Here is a 19,364-nt window from a genome sequence, read left to right as displayed (position 1 = left end):
CGGTTACAACTGGGAAACATTGCGGAACCAGTGGCAGAAGCCGCCGTGGGAGAGCCTGGGGCTACTGAGGGGTATCACTCCCCTTCCTCTCACTACCAGACTGAGTTGCTCTTCATACATTGTTGTGACACTAGCAATTAAGGGGTAAGATTTGGAATGAGACATTTGACCTTCCAGGGAATATCTTGAGAACTGGCATTTCCCGTCTCACCTGGTTTTTATATAATCTAATGTATTCAAACTGGTAGTCTAGCTCTTCTCAAATCAAATTCGATAATATCAACAGGTATCCTTGCTAGTACCAAGGCTCTTGTTCACTAAAGCTCTCCATTCACTGTTGGTGGCAAGTCAGTTTGTTTTGTTTTTTGGTTGTTTTCCATTTCTATGATTCCTAATGATACCTAGAAATCTTCCCCAAGCAGGTGGCTTTGATATCCTGCTTTGTTTATAATTGTCTTAGTTTGCATAAAAATTATGAATAAAAGGCTCTTTCACTCTCAAAAATGTCTCATTTGGATGACAAATTATATGGTTACCCTGCTTCTGAGAGTTCTTGTTTTATTTTATGATGTGAATGACAGCTTTGGAATCAAAGACTTCATTCTACTGCCATTGGCTAAAGCCACATGGATAGCTCTGGATGGTTAGTTGGTTTTTTTTAATAGTCATTTTTTGACATCATCTCTATGTTTTCTGTGGGCTAGAGAGAAAAGTAGAAGAATATAGGGGAGGGGTCCCCAAACTTTTACACAGGGGGCCAGTTCACTGTCCCTCAGACCGTTGGAGGGCCGGACTATAAAAAAAACTATGAACAAATCCCTATGCACACTGCACATATCTTATTTTAAAGTAAAAAACAAAATGGGAACAAATACGATATTTAAAATAAAGAACAAGTAAATTTAAATCAACAAACTGACCAGTATTTCAATGGGAACTATGGGCCTGCTTTTGGCTAATGAGATGGTCAATGTCCGGTTCCATATTTGTCACTGCTAGCCGAAACAAATGATATGACGCTCTTCTGGAGCTGTACCGCGTGTGTCCCGCATCACGGGAAGTAGTACTGTACATGAGCCTCGCGGCGCTTTGCGGCGCCACCACATACAGTACTCCAGGAGCACAGGATGCATCTGCATCCTCTCACTGACCACCAATGAAAGAGGTGCCCCTTCCAGAAGTGTTGCAGGCCGGATAAATGGCCTCAGGGGGCCGCATGTGGCCCGCAGGCCATAGTTTTGAGACCCCTGATATAGAGGAATTAAAGTGAATAAGCAATGACATTGATGATGGAGGGTAAACCAAAGCACATTTTGAGAAATGCGAAGGAACTCATTACTCTGGCATGTGACACATTGTCTTATTAACCCAATATCAAAGATAATATGGAAAACTGAAGATGAGTCTCAGTACATAGAAATGGCATTCATAACATTTATTCCAACATGGTCATTTAATGATGTGCATTTTGTATGCTAATGAAATGGGATGCATCTTACATTGCCTCAGTTCCATAACTGATTTAGGATAGACACTGTAATTTTAGGTAGAATTTTAGTTGTATGAGAGTAGCCATATATATGTAATAAAAATTAAATGCATTATATTTACTTATCTAGAATCCTACCACTAGATAATACATGTAAAAGCTGCTATTTACTTTCTAGTTACTTCAGTTCTGGAAGAAAATGAAAGAGGACTCCAAAGGTACAGTATATCACATTTACAACCATCTCTAGCTCTGTAGCTCATCAGACTGACTTTTAAAATATGCAAGTGCCTACAGGGACCACCCCAGGTTGAAACTCTCTAAATACTTCATGTTGTTTTACTGTTAAATAATGTTTAGAAGTTTGTTATCTTTTGTAGACCTTGGAAATCTAATTATTTATAATATCCAGTGACATTTACATTTTGCTAAATATACTCTGCTTGTAATAGAATGTTTCATGCCTAGGAAAATGAGTAGGGAATGCCTTGCTCTACATTTGCTTATATATAATGCTTATATATAACCTGCATTATTTTTGTAATAATCACATGATTTAAAAAACATAACTCTCAAAAAGTGCCCTAAAATCATTATCATTTAAAATAGAGTATAAGAAAAGGTTATCATAGTTGAAATTTGTTTACCATTTAACTCTCAACTAGCAAGTCAAATATCTATTTAAGTTTATTGGTATCTTAAAATATATAATACTATTCATTTCCATGCCAACAGCTACAGAGTGTTTGGTTTAGTTTTTGAGATTGATTGAAAGTAGATTGTAAAGTTGACCTATTGTGTTATTTACACAAAGTAGTGTCTAGGAAAATAAACTCTGAAAGTGCATAGCAGTTGAGTCCTAAGATATTTCACATCCTGTGTTTTCTAATACCTGCTTTACTGGGGTCTGTTGGATAGAGAATCTCAACTTTACCAGTTATGTTACCTAAGAGAAAATTCCTTGAAAACTTAATTATTCTTAAATTTGGCATAAAATTTATGAATTGGTTTTTACTTGATTTGAAGAATTTGCCTCAGCAAAATAATTCATTAGCTCTAACACATCTATGAAACAGAGATAACTCTTTTTTTTCAGTTATTGAAACACACTTCCCTTAACAGAATTAAAAAATAACATTTGTCAGATGTAATCAATATGAAGAGCCATAAATGTGAAAAAAAATTTTTTTCAGTGGAAACTCTAAAAAAATCAATTTGGGGATTAGATGGTGACAAATTAATTATGTAAAACGAATTTGTATTTATTAAGGGTTATTCTTGGTTACTCAGCATTTAAAAGCCTTCCCCAGACACAACATTCTCTCCTGTTAAAGAGGAAAATAATCAGCCTACTATATCCCATTCTCCGTCCAGAATGCCCCTTCCCATCACTGCGCAGACATTCCGCCGGCTGAGTGACGCTGGCGGCGGTGCTGGGAGGCGGTGTGAGCGGGGCACGTGCACCAGAAACACTTCCTAGAAACAGCAAGTACGCGGCTCAACCCTGCCTGAACTTTCGCTGTAAACACAGCTCGCTGACAGCACCGCATCCCTGCTGGGTGGATCCTGCAACTCCTAGTGGGAATGGCACATCTTGTTTTTAATTAGCAAGGTGAAAGGTGAATGGAAACTAGCTGTTTGGCAAGTCAGTGCAAGAGGCGGACTTTGAGAAGATTCTCTGAGCAGGAGAGGGGAGCTCCGAGGGAGGAAGGCAGTGCGTGTGCTCCGGGGCTTTTTCCTGAATGAACCGCTTGCAGAAGTGACTGAAAACCAGTTTCCTCCTGAATCTCCCGAGGAGAGTGCAGGACATGACTCTGAAGACTCACTCCTTGGAATGTCCTTCTGGTCCCGGCTTATAAACAACTGTCGCGAGGAAAGAAAGGTTTTACATATCTAAATACTGCCTGACAAATGGCACTCTGGGACTGTGCTTTCTGATGACAACGCGTTCGATTTCTGACAAAGCCTCTCCCACGCTGCCCTTGGAAGGGAGTCCTAAGTAAAACTCAAACCCGCCTGAAATTGAGGATCGGAGGGCTGGGTCGGTGAGCGGCAGCATGGCATCGGCGGGGTACGTTCTCACCTGGCTGCTGTGGGGTTACCTGCTGGAGCTCTGGACCGGAGGTCACACAGCTGATACCGCTCACCCCCGGTTACGCCTGACACATAAAGGTAGGTCAGCTTTTCAGATCCTTTCGTTAAAAATAAATAAATAAAATAAAGTCCTTCAACATAGATCTTTGGTCTCCAAAGACCCTTAAAATGCACCTGAAAAATTTTTTTTTTGCAAAGCTGACTTAAGATTCTAAGTCTTTCTAATTAATATGTCATACTTGCCAGAGCTGAAGGTAGTGCAGATTCACGTGTTAAATTACACATGTGATTTTTGTCTTGTAAATATTATGTTTTATTAGTGAGAAGTTTACTCATTAGCAGACACAGCAGAAGATGGTAAAAATCAGGGTGTTAATAGCCTTGCAGGGCTGAATCCACCAAGTTGTCAGCTGGTATTTAAATAACAATTTAAGGATGCAAGGATGTTGGGGAAGGACTTATAGGGTGCAACTGGTATTTTGTTTTGTGTTGTCCATAATGAGGATGAGAGTAGAACAGAAAATTCCTGAGAAGCAAAAAGACTCCTTACTCAAGATAACAAAGTGATCACCATCTAATTAAAATGACTAACAACTGAAACAAATCAGCTTTTTTGTTGAATTATTAGAATTCTTTTATATGTTGCAGAAAATATCCAATTTATTAGCAAGCCTTGTAAACTGCTATATATTGATTAAAATATTAGATACTATTAATTAGCATGTGTTCTTTTTAATGTAAATTCATATTGCTTACCTGCTGATCTGTCTATTGGAGTGCTTAAATATTTTATTCTGCAACTGTGTCTTTTTAAAGCAACATTTGATCATAAATAAATGATCAAAAGATAGCTTTTGCATCAGGATCAGTAAAAGCCAGTCATGGATAGGTTTGGAGATTCTTCCTGTAAAGGAACTAACAAGCAATAAACAAAACCCATACTCTGAAGTGACTTTGTTGACTTAAAAGAAATGGAATAAATTTTCAGGAAGTATGTGTTATTGTTAACCATTGAGACAGATAACAAGAATTACCTAAGAATCATTTTTTCAATTGTGTAAGCTTTCAAATTGCCCCCCCCCCCCCACTGTAGAAAGAACAGCAGCTTGTATTTTTAAGATATAGGTGGTGTAAAGCTTATCAAAAGAAAAAAAAAAAAAGGCAGGCATGTCTCAGTTTTAAATGACATGGTTGATCTTTTGTCTTTTTATTGGACAATCATCAGTTAATTTTGACTATAGAAATTTCTCATTTCTAATACTGTGGATATTTTAAAAATAGATTTCCTATAACACTTTCCAGTAAGTAATATGACATTAAATTTGTAAAGTATTTAAAATATAGAACTTAGCATTAGTATACATAATTTGATTTGTGAAGATGAATTACGTTGTGTCAAAATGCATATTTCTAAGAAGTAATGATTAAATATACCAAAATGTAGAAATTTGATATGATGAAATATGAATAAATAATGATATCAGAAAAAAAACATAATAAATGGATTGTTTTTCTTATGTAGACAAGTGGGTAAGCTGTCAGCTTTGGCATATTGCCATTCTGCTGTGCCTGGAATTAACCTTTTATACCTCATTAGCAGGGTTCTTGTTTTTTGATAGATCAATATCAATATGTATTCAAAGATATCTCCTATTAATATCTCCTTAGAGGGCTTATAATTTGGTCAGAGAATACCAAAACTCTCTAACACAATAAAATGTTATGCATAATATAGTTATCAGGTTCACCTTCACTAAATGTTTCTCCATGAAAGGAATACCTAGAACTGATTTTATGAGTTGCGTTAAATGGTGTGGGAGTAGAACTGCTAGTAGCTATGTGTACACTGGACTGAAAACTCCTACAAGATTTCTCTTTGGCTTTATTGGCACTAGCTGAAAATGTGCAACATGGTGCTCTTATACAAAGAGAGTATAGAGTTACCTGAAAGTAGAATGTTCTCACTTGTGCAGTTCAGTTCGCAGAGTCAGCTAAGAGAGCATACTGTACATGCAACCTGAAGCAGCAAATATCTCCTGCACCACTGCTGCCTCCATGAGAGGCAAAGCAAGGGACTGTCAGAGCAGGACTGTGCAGTCCTGTTAATGAACTAGAAAGAGCCCTGTTGGTCAAATAAGTTTGTAAATATGATGTTTGCTCGCTTATAGTTTGCATTGTGTGTGGGGGACAGGCTGTAAGCTGGCAGGGTTGTTATAGCCTAAGGCTTAGTTTTAGACTAAGCCCTTCCCACCCTAAGTGACTTTGTATCAGAGACTTCCTTGTTTGTATATTGGATTAAAGGTTTTGATTTCTACACTATAAAGTGGGGCAGACCGGGAGCTAACTATCTCTCTCTCAGTTCCTGAGATTAGCATTAGAGAGGAGAGCAGAGAAAGGCCACATGGAGGAGAAGAGAAGCAGCCAAGATGGCTGAGTGCTGAAGGGGAAGCCAGTTTGTGCAGAGTTTGTGCAGAGAGAAGGAGATGGGAAATAGAGGTGAATAAGGTTGGTGAGGTAGAAACCTTTGATGCTAGGAAACTCGAATAAGTCAGTGGCTTTGGGAGCCCTGAATGGAAAGAGAAGTGTTTTCCCACTGTGTGTATTTCTTGCCTGCTGCGTGCAAGCTAGGATGAAGATGATGGCCCACCAGTTTTTGTTTCATGACTGTCTGTCTGAATCTAATGTGAACCTGCATGGGCCAGGCGGCTGGTGTGATGGTGGCCGTGGCAACTGGCTTTACAAGCCCATTTACCTTTGTATACTCTGAAATTCGATGGGCATTTAGAGGTATCCAAAAACCACGGGTAGCGTATTTTAGAGTATAACCTTTTGCTATCTTAAATTATACCAGAAATGGAAAAATTTCAGTAATTGTTGAATTAGGTGGTTAAAATTCTAAACAAATGCATGATCCTTCAGAAAAAGAGGCACTAGATATAAGTAATGTAGCATCTCTGCACTGCTCCCAGACCCCCTCCTTACAGTTGGCCTACTGCGTTCTTCCAAGGATTCATTTCATAGCTGTGGTCTGTGGGAGAAGGATGAGCATTTTTCCTATATCTTCCGTTATCAGGATGATATTTGAGACCACAAGCCTAGTGTTTCTTCCCAAAGAGTCATATACAAAGCTTGAGTTAAATTTTATAAAAATATGATCCAAAAATAAAAAAAAGCTTAAGAATTCTCTTTTCCTCTCTCCTCTATACATCTCTCTGTTAGGCAGTGGCATCTTCTTAAGCAGAGCTTGAGAAGACACCATTAGGGTGGAAAGGGCAAAGGCAGAGAAGGAGGGAGACAACGTGAAGAGTTGGTACCAGACTTGGAGCCTCTTCGTTCTTCCCACTGCCCTCTACCCACAGTGGGAGGAAGTTGAATTCCTTCCTCTTCTTCCTAAATGTCCGCTCAACTTCAATTTTAAGCAAATATGCTAACATAGAGCAAGACTAGTGGATAAGAGGCTAAGATATTTACTCTTGGGGCAATTCATGTATCTTCTAATGTATTTTATAAGACAAGTGGGGTTAACAAATAAAGACATAGCAAAGATGAAAATGGCAAGGTTTTTGTTCTGCTCTGTAAGAGTTTTCAGTAAAGATATGAGTTGAGATTAACAATGTCAGGCAAGCATTTAAAAGTTCATGGATATTTAAGAATTATAGTCAACTTTATAGCCAGTACCCTAAAGAGGGTAATATTGGTGTGATTAATACAAATTTATAATATCCTACCCCAAGAATTTTCTTGAAAAAATAGCTATAATTCTTATGACAAAAATGAAGGCAAGAGGGAAGAAAGGGAGAAGAGTCCTGGTGGATTTAGCCACTTCCTCTGTTGATGTCTGTTCTCTCCTTATCTTTCACCATCCTGCATTAATGAGGTTGCAGGGAAGCAAAAATAACCTTCTTGATAATGGAGCTCAAAGAAGAAAACAACAAAGGAGCAAAGCCCCATGTCATAGAAGAAACCCCAGTGCATGTGGAAAACCCCAGAAATTCAATCAAGGAAGCTTGGCAGATGGGGTGGTGTTCAAAGTCCCAATAAGGAACGACACAGTCCCAGAAGCCAAGAAAGAATGGCTGCTTAAGCAGAGGGTGTTCTCCCAGGATGTGTGTTGAAAAGATAGCTAAATAAAGGCATGGATATGGCAGAAGATCATTCCTAAAATATATTGCCATTATAAATGTAGATTTGAGCATCAAATATATATCCACACATATAGCAAGTGGGATAGAAAGTGTTAGTCTATGTGGATATTATCAGCATTTAATACAGATTTGTCATGGTTCAGAGAGCTCAGAATTTGAAGTCAGAGGTCTCTCTACTCCAGCTCAAGTCTTTCCACTTACACTAGCAGTAATTATGTGTCAATTTCCTTAATTCAAAAATAGGGTTAGTAGTGGTACTTTCTCTGTATATCTTACTGGGTTTTTGGAGAGAGTCAAATGGAACAACCATATCTCTGAAAGCACTGTATAACCTAAAAATTACATTATTAATGTTTCCTGGAAACTGCTATAAACTGAGGAGGTTGAAAGAGAATGTGTCCTAAAGAGAAAAAAACCTTTGGAATTGGCATGAGTTTGGATATCAATAAGTGCTAAGATAATGCTAATATAGAAGACAGAAGCAGTTGGTCTTAATTAGCATAAAATGTATGGTTTATCTTGATAGATTGCATGCACTCCAAATCCCATACTTTTGACCTTTAGTTATAATAATTTAAAAGATGTTTAATCACCTATGTGTTTTCCAGGATTCGCAGCCAATATTTTTTGCTATAAAAATGTGCATATATTAATTTATTACACATTCACTTTATACCATACATTTTAGAAGTTTTTTCCATTTATATAGAAAAAAATGAGATAGAGTTTTAGAAGAGCATTATATATGAGTTTGGAACGATCATCCTGGAGGCTATGGTATTTATTTTATATCTAGGACAAATAAAACGGGCAGCGACTGAGCCAGTTTTTCCTGACCCAGATCACAGCTTTGGTTCTTCAGCCAGTAACGAGGTATTATCAATAGTGACATTAGTCACACATCCCTGTATGGTTAGTAAATAAAAACTGGTCATAAGCATGACTCATAAAGAAAGTATTTAAAACAGGACACAAATACAAACTTTAAGCCCAGATCTCCATTAGGGAGAATCAGTGAATATTAAGTGGTGGATTAATTAAGAAACAGTTTATATATATTTTTAAAGAGCCACTGGGTAAGATGAAGAAAGTGATTACAATATATTTTGTTGATTTTGGTTTACTCAGAATATACTTTCTGTAGAAGAAGTCTACATAAGGATTTTAGATAGTGATATTCTTTGTATATATATATTTGTTCTAGACAAATATTGTCCATGCATCACAGAAGTGTATCTGGATATACAAAAGCCCCTGAATGGCTCTGTGACTATTTTGGTTCTTATCTGGGTGTTGTGTATTACACTGGAAAAAAGTTACCCTTTATAATAGAAATAGAGTGGAGGAAGGTTGGCGCTAGGAAAAGCAGTAAGTGGAATTTATAAATGACCTGGGCCAATTTTGTACTGAATAATAATTTAGTTGTGTAAAGTTATTTCTTAAACATTTTGTGAGGACAGCGTTCCATACATAATAATCATACTTTCTTGACTATTCAATAGATGCACCAGTCATATTGTGTTGCAATATTATTATTTTTCTGACCATGTTAGGTTTGTTATTTAGCCTAACAGCATTTCATAGAGAGGGCCTCCCTTCTGTCTGGGATGAGATCACTTGGAGGCCTCAGTTCTATGACCACATAAGGCACCAAACATCAAATTAGTCATTGCTGATAAAAATTATTATTAACTATGGGTTGAGCCAGTTTTATTACATCAGGACCTCTACTGGAATCATCAGAGGAAGTCCTTAGTGGGAGAACATGCAAAGACTCACTCCTTTATCTGATGTGTAAAATTAGTCTGTGCTTTAGTAGAGGAATTTAGTCTGCAGGAATCCAGAAATGGCACTTTGCATGTATGCATGCCCCATCATACATATCTACTGCAGAGTTAAAGTGGTCTTGTAAGTACATTGTCAAAGAAATTAAAACAAAACATAACTGAAACTATACCACTTAAACATTTTCTAAAGGTGCAGAATGAAGAGTTGGATTATTTTCTTGGTTTCAACAGGCAAGGCCAAATGTTAGTAGTAGTCTTTGGCACAACATCTTCCAGTGTAGAATTTTATTATATAAATTATACAAAGGATTGTGATTATTTTAGTAATGTTTTTCTTCAGTGTGGTTTTAAATAACATTTAAAGCATAAGATGAACTGTCAATGTTATTAGTTATTTCTTACACTTGAGCAAGCATTCTTTTTTTTTTTTTTTTTTTTTAAGTGAGACAGGTGAGGTAGAGAGACAGAATCCTGTAGGTGCCCCATTGGGATCCCCCTGGCAACCCGCCTCTTGGGCCAGTGCTTAAATCAACTGAGCTATTTTTAGTGGAGCTCACTAGCTCAGACCTAAGGAGCAATGCTATCGTCAGTGCCTGGGGCCAACCCTCAAACCAGTCAAGCCACTGGCTATGAGAGGGTTAGAGAGAGAAGAGGGGAAAAGGAGGGATAAAGAAGCAGATGGTTACTTCTCCTGTGTGCCCTGATTAGGGAATCGAATCCAGGATGTCCATATGCCCGGCCAGTGCTCTACCCGCTGAGCAAACCATCCAGGGCCAGTGTTACTCTTTGTACTCATGATATGGATGATGACAAGATGGTATTTTATAGGCCAGATTTTCTGGACTATGAATGAAAATGATATGTTAATATCACATTTGGCCTAGTAGTACAGTCTCTAATACTGGGAGAACGTTTTGTGTCAAAGAATGTGGTGATTTCAAGAACCGAAATGTCTGTGGAATTAAAAGTTTGATTTCATATGGCCATGGTGGTGGCCAAGGCAATGGATGATTCAAGATGTTTTCAGCCTGCCTTACTCCCAATGGTGAGTTCAGGATATTCCCACCATGTGGCCCCATTATCCTGGTAATATTGCCTCCACTACTAGTATGGAGGGGGAAAAAAGAGAGAGAGACAGAGATAAATCCATGATTTGCCTGATATCTGAGGTTTAGAAATCTGTTTCCACTTCTATCCCTGGTAACCAGACTGTCAGCTCTCACTGCTCTCTGCTCAAGGATTTAGCTTGTAGCCTTGCTACAGTACACACAGAAAAGTAGTTAGGCTCAGGTGTTACATACCAGACACTCACATTCTAATTTTAATGGCCTAAAGACTCTAGACCTGGGGAGAAGCATACCTAATGTGAATCTTCCTTCTGGCTGTATGACCTGAGCAGGTTCTTTTCTGAGTATGATTTTCTCATCTTTAAAAATAGGGTAATCTATAACTTGCAGCACCCTGAAAGGATTACATGGGATAATACAATTTAATGTGGCAAATACTTTACCCTTAGGAAGCTTTCCATAAGGTATTCAATGAATTAGAAGAGGTTCAGAGAGAATCAGCCTATTCTGCTTGGCCTTTTTATTCTAAAAGCAATCCTGAGTTAATTATTCATTTATAACTTAAAACAAGGAGAGATCCTTAACCATCAGTTTTTTACTTGAAAGCAAAGACTTTTCTTTTATAAAACCCAGCTCCTATCAGAATTGATAACTAGAAAGAACAAGGGATACTGGTGTCTCTGATGTTTGTTAAGTTACTGTAGAATTTTGTTGATGATTTAAAAGAAGTTAGAACTTTGTCTGATGGAACCTTGGAGACAGCAGGCTAAAGACACAAAATAAACAAGTTACTAACAAAGGTAATTGTAGTCCCAGCTTTGTGGAGCACAAAAGAACTAATATTACTAAGGCCAGACCACACTGTCAGAAGTTAAACTAAACAGTGTCCTCTAAAGCATCTACCCACCCAGCATGTGTTGTTTGCTTTGAAAGTGAAAGAATTCTTTCTGCTCCACCTTTCCCTGGACTGGACAAACAGGTAAGACGTCTGGTGGAGGGAACCTGCCCTGACACTTAGTAGATGTTTAATAAATACTATTCAGTGGATATATGAATACAATAAAATTATTCAGAGCAGTGTTTTTAAAGGAATATCTGATGGGGGTGGGGTGGGTGAGGAGTACCAAGGAAACTACGGAATCCAGAACAACTATTTACGACTCCTTTGGTAAAACATACATTAGGGGAAAGGCTGGGGCTTTGAAATTGACTTTCCTTCTCATTTTTTAAGACTTGGTTTCTTTGAGACATTTGAGGCTCACAACAAAATGAAGAAGAAGAAGGAATAGATGTCCCAGATAACTCTGCCCCATCACAACAGTCCCCACCTAAACGATGCATACCATGAATGAATCCACCCTTACATCTCTCTCTCTCTCTCTTTTTTTTTTTTTGGTATTTTTCCGAAGATAGAAGCAGGGAGGCAGTCAGACAGACTCCCGCATGCGGCAGACCAGGATCCATCTGGCATGTCCACCGGGGGGCGATGCTCAGCCCATCTGGGGATTGCTCCGCTGCAGCTTGTGCCATTCTAGCGCCTGGCCATGCAGCCACCCTCAGCGCCCGGGCCAACTTTGCTCCTGTGGATCCTTGGCTGCAGGAAGGGAAGAGAGAAATGGAGAGAAAGGAGAGGGGGAGGGGTGGAGAAGCAGATGGGTGCTTCTCCTGTGTGCCCTGACTGGAAATCAAACCCGGGACCTCCACACGCCAGGCCGACACTACCACTGAGCCAACTGGCCGGAGCTCCCTGACACGTCTTAATCACACAAAGTCCATAGTTTATCTTAGGATTTGCTCTTGGAGGTGTACATTCTGTACGTTTGGACAAATGTATGATGATGTGTACCCATCTTGTCAGCAACATACAGGGTGTTTTCATTGCCCTTTTAAGAAGCCTGTCTGTTCCACACATTGAACACCCAGCACTACCCTCTGACAGTCACTGATGTCAATCTAATCTCTGCTGCTCTTATTCCTGGGTGTTGGCCATAGTCCCTTTTTTTTATTATCACCTCATTCTCTGATTGCCCATCTCTGTTGTCACCACCCCTCTTTGTCTTTTTCTCCTCCTCTATTTCTTTTCCAGATAGATATTTCTATTTCTTCCTCACTTTAAACCAGCAGTGGGAAAAAAACATATTGTTAGTGAATGATATGTATTTATTGGTTTCAGATTGCCTTCAACATTTCATTTCTGTTGTCTAATTCAATGAATGGGAAACATGACATTTAAATTTTTTAAAAATTTAATTATACTCATTAGGCATTCAAAACTTGTTGAGATTCATGACTTAGGAGATGAAATATTAAAATAAATAGCTTACTAGCTACCTGGAACTTGCCTCTTTGTCTAGCCTATTTTTCTAGTGCAAAGCTGATGCTCCCAGGCACTGTGGGCCTGGGGCTGAAGAGGAAGGAGTCAGGGTGCTGGACAGGAGGAAGCAGTGTTTGCATCCATGCTGTGGCTAAACCCAAGCTCAGTGTAAGTTAGAACGTTATTGATGTAAACCTGTCCATTTCCATGCAGTTTTGGCTTGTTTTCTCTGAGTTTTTAGTTTTAATTTATTGAAACCAGAATGAATAGGGGTTTTTATTCACAGGACAGCCCAAGCGAACAAGCATAAGTCACAGTGGTGATTTTAGGTGTTTGGACCAGTTTCAGAACCAGAAAAGAATAGCAGCAAAGAAAATGGGAATAGAACAGGAGGAAAATAAAGGTCAGTTGGGGACACCGCCTTTGCCTTCCTGACCAAAGCCCTCCCAGGAAATAATGGGAACTGAGGAGCTTTAAATTCAAAGCTCAAGATATACTGGGGTACTGAAGTCAAAGAGGCTGACAGCATGGCGTGTAGCTATTTATGCCTCCTGATTGCTTTTTTCCTAACCCCGAGTCAAAAAGTTTTTAATGGACTATGATTTCTGAAATCCTTTCAATTCTGGAAAAGTAGGGCTCTTTTTCTTTCCTTGCCAGACCTCCCAGTGTGGCTAATTTCTCCAAAAATACTTTTGGATATTTTATTAGCATGTCCTAGGGGAAAGAGTATGGGTACACAATTTGGAAATCCTGGGTTTGAATCCACAGCGTGGCCTATCTTCTGCTGCAGTTTTCTACATTGAACTTCTGAGGCTGATGACACTGGCTTCCTATTTCGTGTGATTGTTTTAGGAGATGTAACTGTACCATGGAAATGTATGATCTAGTCTCGTGATGGTTTATAATGTTCTCTAATATCTGTGATTATCTTTAAATGTATTTTAAGATCCTTAAAGGCAAGGATTTTTTGAGGGGAGTGGTAAGATCCTTGTGGACAGAATAAAATGACTTATTTAGCTCATTTCTGAAGCCTGTAATTAAAGGCTGGGTATTTAGTATCTTCTTAATAAAAACTAAACAAAACTTGTTGTTGGCTTCAATAATATGGTAAAAATGACAAAATTATAAAGGTTTATTTTATTAAGAGGTAGAGCCACTGCTAAGTAATTCACCTGAGGAAAGGCTTAGCAGAATTCCATTGCAAGGGAGACAGTGTTGTTTATGAGTCTTTCTGCTCTTCCAACCAGGAGATGGAATCTGGACTTACACCAGTGCTGTGCAGAGTGGTCAGGATGGGCGCTCACCCTCCCTGGGGAGCCACTGAGTCAGGCCTGCTGACTCTCAGATCCTGGGCTGTTTTCTCACAGGCCATGCAGGGGATTCTTCCTGCACACTGCAGCATGAGAAACATGGGCTCAGTGTTTGGGATGGTGCTGCTAAGGAGCCTCATTTTCATACTACCTTTTTCTGTTTGTTTTCCCTTCAGTTTCATCACCAAGGTGTCAAATTTCCAAATGACAACCTTGGTTTTGATAAATATACTTAAATGCATATATATCGAACTAGTATGCTATGCTATACCTATTATTTTTATATTAGATAAGATTTATATATAATTATTGATAATAATTTAACATACAAATTAAATTTTTAGTGGTTATTGGGGATATAAAGTGTGATACATTGTGCTATTATTGAATTTAGATGATTCAGAATTCTTCACTTTCTCAATGAAAAGGTTTCTTAGACTAGTGAAATTTGGTCACTTCATTCTTTCCTTATACATCCTGATCTTTTTCCTGAGGGATTTGAAAACATTTGTATCTTTTAAAGACATATTTATTCATTCAGTCATTTGCTTATTCTATGATTATTTGTTGAGCTTCTTCAAAGCTTTAGATTACAGAGCATCATGCTAGAGATTTAATAATAATAATAATAATAATAATAATAATAATAGACAGTTTCTTAAATGTAAGTTGTATCCTGGATGAATTTGTGGAACAGTAACAAGATGATAGGGTAAAAACTAGGAAATCTGGCCCTGGCTGGTTGGTTCAGTGGGTTCAGCATCGGCCTGGCCTGTGGATGTCCTGGGTTCAATTCCCCATCAGGGCACACAGGAGAAGTGCCCATCCACTTCTCCACCCCCCACCCCTGCTTCTCTCTCTGTGTCTCTCTCTTTTCTCCTCCGATAGCCATGCCTCTATTGGAGCAAGTTGATTCCACGTGCTAAGGACGGCTCCATGTCCTTTGCCTAAGGCACTAAGAAGAGCTTGGTTGCTGAGCAATGGAGCAAGGGTCCCAAGTGGGCAGAGCATCACCCCCTAGTGAGCTTGCTGGGTGGATCCTGGTTGGGGTGCATGTGAAAGTCTGTCTCTGCCTCCCCTCCTCTCACTGAAAAAAATAAAACAACTAGTAAATCTGAATAAAATATGGATTTTAATACATACATTAATAATAATGTAATACTGGTTTATTATAATTATACTATATTATAATTACTATATTAATGTCAGCTACTAATAATAGGAGAAACTGAGTGTGGGTATATGGAAACTCTGCACTATCTTTATAGATTTTCTGTAAATCTAAAACTATTTCAAAATAAGAAGTTTATTAAAACACACACACACCACCACCACCACCGCAGACACCTCCACCTCTACCCAGATCCTTTTCCCAAGAAGCTTAAAGTATACTTGTAAAAGGAGACAAATTTTGAGAAAACAGGAATTATTTTCATAGTAAAAGTTAACACCAAGAGCTACGGAAGCCTGGAGCGGGGAGCTGCGGGAGAACCGGAGCTCAGTCGCGGACTGAGCAGGAGGAGCCCGGCAGGAAGCAGTGCGCAGGAGGGGCCCGGCAGGAAGCAGTGCGCAGTGTCTGTGTGTCTCTGTCTTGCCTTTCCTGCCGTCCTCCCACCACCACTGCACAGGATCAAGTGCACTGCATCCTCCTGAAACACAGTTGCTCTTGGCTATTTAACTGAATACCACTGTTTTCTTAGTTCTACACAGAATAATATCACAAATGCTCTTTGTTCATGCTAAATTAAATTACTCCCATTTCTACATGATTTTAAGGAATTCTCACTTTTTGTATAATTACTGTCTAATTAATGCAAATTCACAAATAGATTTTGAAATTTTTGAAGGCAAGTATATGTATTTCATTTTATTGTTTAAATCCTTAGAATCTAACAAAATTTAGATACTTAATCTATTTTATCAATTGAATTTGATGTATAGAATTTAATTGTTTTCTCTATTCTCCTTAGTATTGCCAATATTAATCCTTTTGTTGAATGCCACATCCAATAAAGATCTCAGAAGATGAGATGGCGGGGCTGGAGAGCACTCAGAAGTCAGGGAAAGTCTGAGAGCACTTTTCCTTGGCCCCTGCTCCAAAATGTTAGACCCTAGTTTGGCTTCAGGTCTTTCATTACAAAAGCTTTGAAGAGAAATTGAGAACATTAAGATTAAACAGAAAATACCCATATTTTATTTCAGTACAGTTTGAGGCTTTGGCAGAGGATGGTTTGAATTTATCTGGGTTATTACATGACCAATGCCACATTTCAATCACCATTGCTTCCCATTTGCTTCACTACTGACCTGCCAATGTTCAATGAAACATCTCACTCAGTACTAGAGTAATGAACTCTAAAGAGAGACAAACAGTTTATGCATGTAATTAAAGCAAAGAAGAAAGGACTATGAAAGCCTAATAACTTACCCAACATCTTTTTTTTTTTTTTTGTATTTTTCTGAAGCTGGAAACAGGGAGAGACAGTCAGACAGACTCCCGCATGCGCCCAACCGGGATCCACCCGGCACGCCCACCAGCGGCGATGCTCTGCCCCTCTGGGGCATCGCTCTGTTGCGACCAGAGCCACTCTAGCGCCTGGGGCAGAGGCCAAGGAGCCATCCCCAGCACCCGGGCCATCTTTGCTCCAATGGAGCCTCGCTGCGGGAGGGGAAGAGAGAGACAGAGAGGAAGGAGAGGGGGAGGGGTGGAGAAGCAGATGGGTGCCTCTCCTGTGTGCCCTGGCCGGGAATCGAACCCGGGACTTCTGCATGCCAGGCCGACGCTCTACCACTGAGCCAACCGGCCAGGTCCAACCCAACATCTTTGTTTTAGAGGAATTCCTTCAACGACCAAAAACAAGAATGTTTTTATCAGCTTATTGCTGTGCAAAGATTATTTTATGAATAATTTGGCTATGTTGCCTTTTTTTGTAAATTTCTCATTTTAAAAGCATAGCTGTATGTAATCGTATAGTGAGGAAAATAAACAATGGTTACCAGTTTTATAATTATATTTAGTTTATGTAAGGTGTTTTTTTTTAAGGTGAGAGGAGAAGAGATAGTGAGGCAGACTTCCGCATGTGCCCAGCCTGGGATTCACCCAGCAACCCTGTCTGGGGCCAATTCTCAGTACAGAGCTATTTTTAGTACCTGAGGGTAACACACTCCAACGAAGTCATTCTCAGCACCTGGGCCATGCTGGAATCAATCAAGCCACTGGCTCTAGCAGGGGAAGAGGGATAAGATAGGAGAGGGAAGAAGGGAAAAGCAGATGATTGCTTCACCTGTGTTCCCTGACCTGGAATCGAACCTGGGATGTGTACGTCTGGCCAACGCTCTATCCAGGGAGCCACCGGCCAGGGTTTGTACGGTATTTTCAATTCATTTTATAACCCAAGTTAATTGAGAACCAATGGAAATTTTATCTTAATAAGATTTTATTATCTATAAGACTTACAAAATTGACTATATTTTGAAATGTATCCTTGAGGCATTTTTTTTTGCATCATACTAAATAATCAAATATAATACACCTAACATGAAAGAGAAAATTCATGCACATAAACAGAAATGTCAAAAGTAAAGTTAATTTGCCTGACCAGAGGTGGCTCAGTGGATAGAGGGTCAGCCTGGAGCACTGAGTTTCTGGGTTGGAAAACTCAAGTTTGCCAGCTTGAGTGTGCTCTCGGGCGTGAGTGCAGAGTCATCGTCTTGAGCATAGGCTCATCAGCATGATCCCAAGGTTGCTGGCTTGAGCCCAAAGGTCACTGACTTAAAGCTTTAGGTTGCTGGCTTGAGTTCAAGGTCACTGGCTTGAGCAAGGGATCACTGGCTTGACTTGAGCACACCAGTCAAGGCACATGCAAAGCAACTACGAGTTGATGCTTCTCATCTCTCTCTCCTCCCTCTCTGTCCCTTTCTCTCTCTCTCTCTCATAAAAATAAATAAATGCCTCTCTTCTAAAAAAAATAAGAAGGTAAAGTGAATTCAGAAGAATGCACACATAAAAACATCTGTTTCATCTTTGATCTTTGAGAACAATGACTGTGACAAAGTCAACAAGATCTTAGCTGACATGTTAAAACTGGCCCAGGGAGATGATAAATGTTCATGGTTTGTGAGATGTGCATTTAATGAAGCAGAGGGTGATGAGGCTCAAAGGTGAATGCCACACATGAGTTACAACTGGACTCTTCCAGAGGACAACTGGGGTCAAGAGCCTGAGGTGGGGAAACTAGGTTAAGCTCTCTCCTTAAGATATTGCAAGTTGAATTAGGGGGATGTCAACTTCGGGACTTGCCACTTTCATGGGATCATGGAAAGCCTACGGGCTAAAGGTGGCAGGCAAAAAAGTGGGAGAAAACTGAATAATATTGAGCTGACAATTAACCCTGAAACAACCCTACAGTTAGGCTTTAAAAAAAAAAAGAAAAAGGAAAACAGAAGAATACACACATTTGCCATTGTCCCTTACTATTATAAGGAGAAAATAAATATGGAAATGGGAAAAACACTTGCTTGTTTTAGTTTTGGAAATAAAATCAGGTTGTCAAATAAGTATGCAGAAAATAGGATCATTTTGATAATTCTGAGCAAGACAAAAAATATTTTTTAAAGAAGATGAGAAAAGTAATGGAAAATAAAAATGATTCCTTTGGAAATAGCGGTTTCATTATTGATGAAACTGGTATATTATATTTCCTTATCAAAAGCAAAAAAGGAAAAGAAATTTCAAGTTTGGCATCATCACAATGTGTAAAGGTTACACACATTTCTGGTCAGATGAATGGTATCTGGCAGATACTTTATAATTGCTTAGAACAAGTACTAAAATATTGAGCTTGCTGGCAATTTAATGGTCTTCATAAGCCTGAGTTAACCATATGTTGTGTTCTTAGAATAGCCATGCCACCCGTGTTTAAAATTTAAACCAAAAAATTTTTTTCAAAGTCAAATATGTAACTTTACTTTTTGATGTACTCAATTATGCAGAAAATTGCATCTTCCCATTAATAAGGGAACAGAAAATATTTTCTTTTCATTTGTCCAGAGTGAAGAAATAGAAAAGAGAAGATATTGAAATGGATTTTACAAGCCACCAAAAAATATAATTTTTTTACGATATTTTTACTTACAAGAAGTTAATGTTTAAACATCA

General features: G+C 38.9%; 1 protein-coding gene across 1 annotated transcript in view; it reads left to right on the top strand.

The window, feature by feature from the left end:
• The first annotated feature begins 2,992 nt into the window (after nucleotides 1–2,992).
• Nucleotides 2,993–19,364, top strand: part of SEMA3E (semaphorin 3E) — a 310,664-nt gene continuing 294,292 nt past the window's right edge. Inside the window, exon 1 of the mRNA XM_066353922.1 lies at nucleotides 2,993–3,661. Coding sequence (XP_066210019.1) covers nucleotides 3,547–3,661 — 115 coding nt within the window. The 5' untranslated portion in view covers nucleotides 2,993–3,546. The remainder of the gene's footprint in view (nucleotides 3,662–19,364) is intronic.

This window comes from Saccopteryx leptura, chromosome 12 (assembly GCF_036850995.1).
Source record: "Saccopteryx leptura isolate mSacLep1 chromosome 12, mSacLep1_pri_phased_curated, whole genome shotgun sequence".
Classification (NCBI taxonomy): domain Eukaryota; kingdom Metazoa; phylum Chordata; class Mammalia; order Chiroptera; family Emballonuridae; genus Saccopteryx; species Saccopteryx leptura.
Note: the sequence above shows the minus strand (reverse complement) of the source record. Positions and strands in the feature narration are given on the sequence as shown.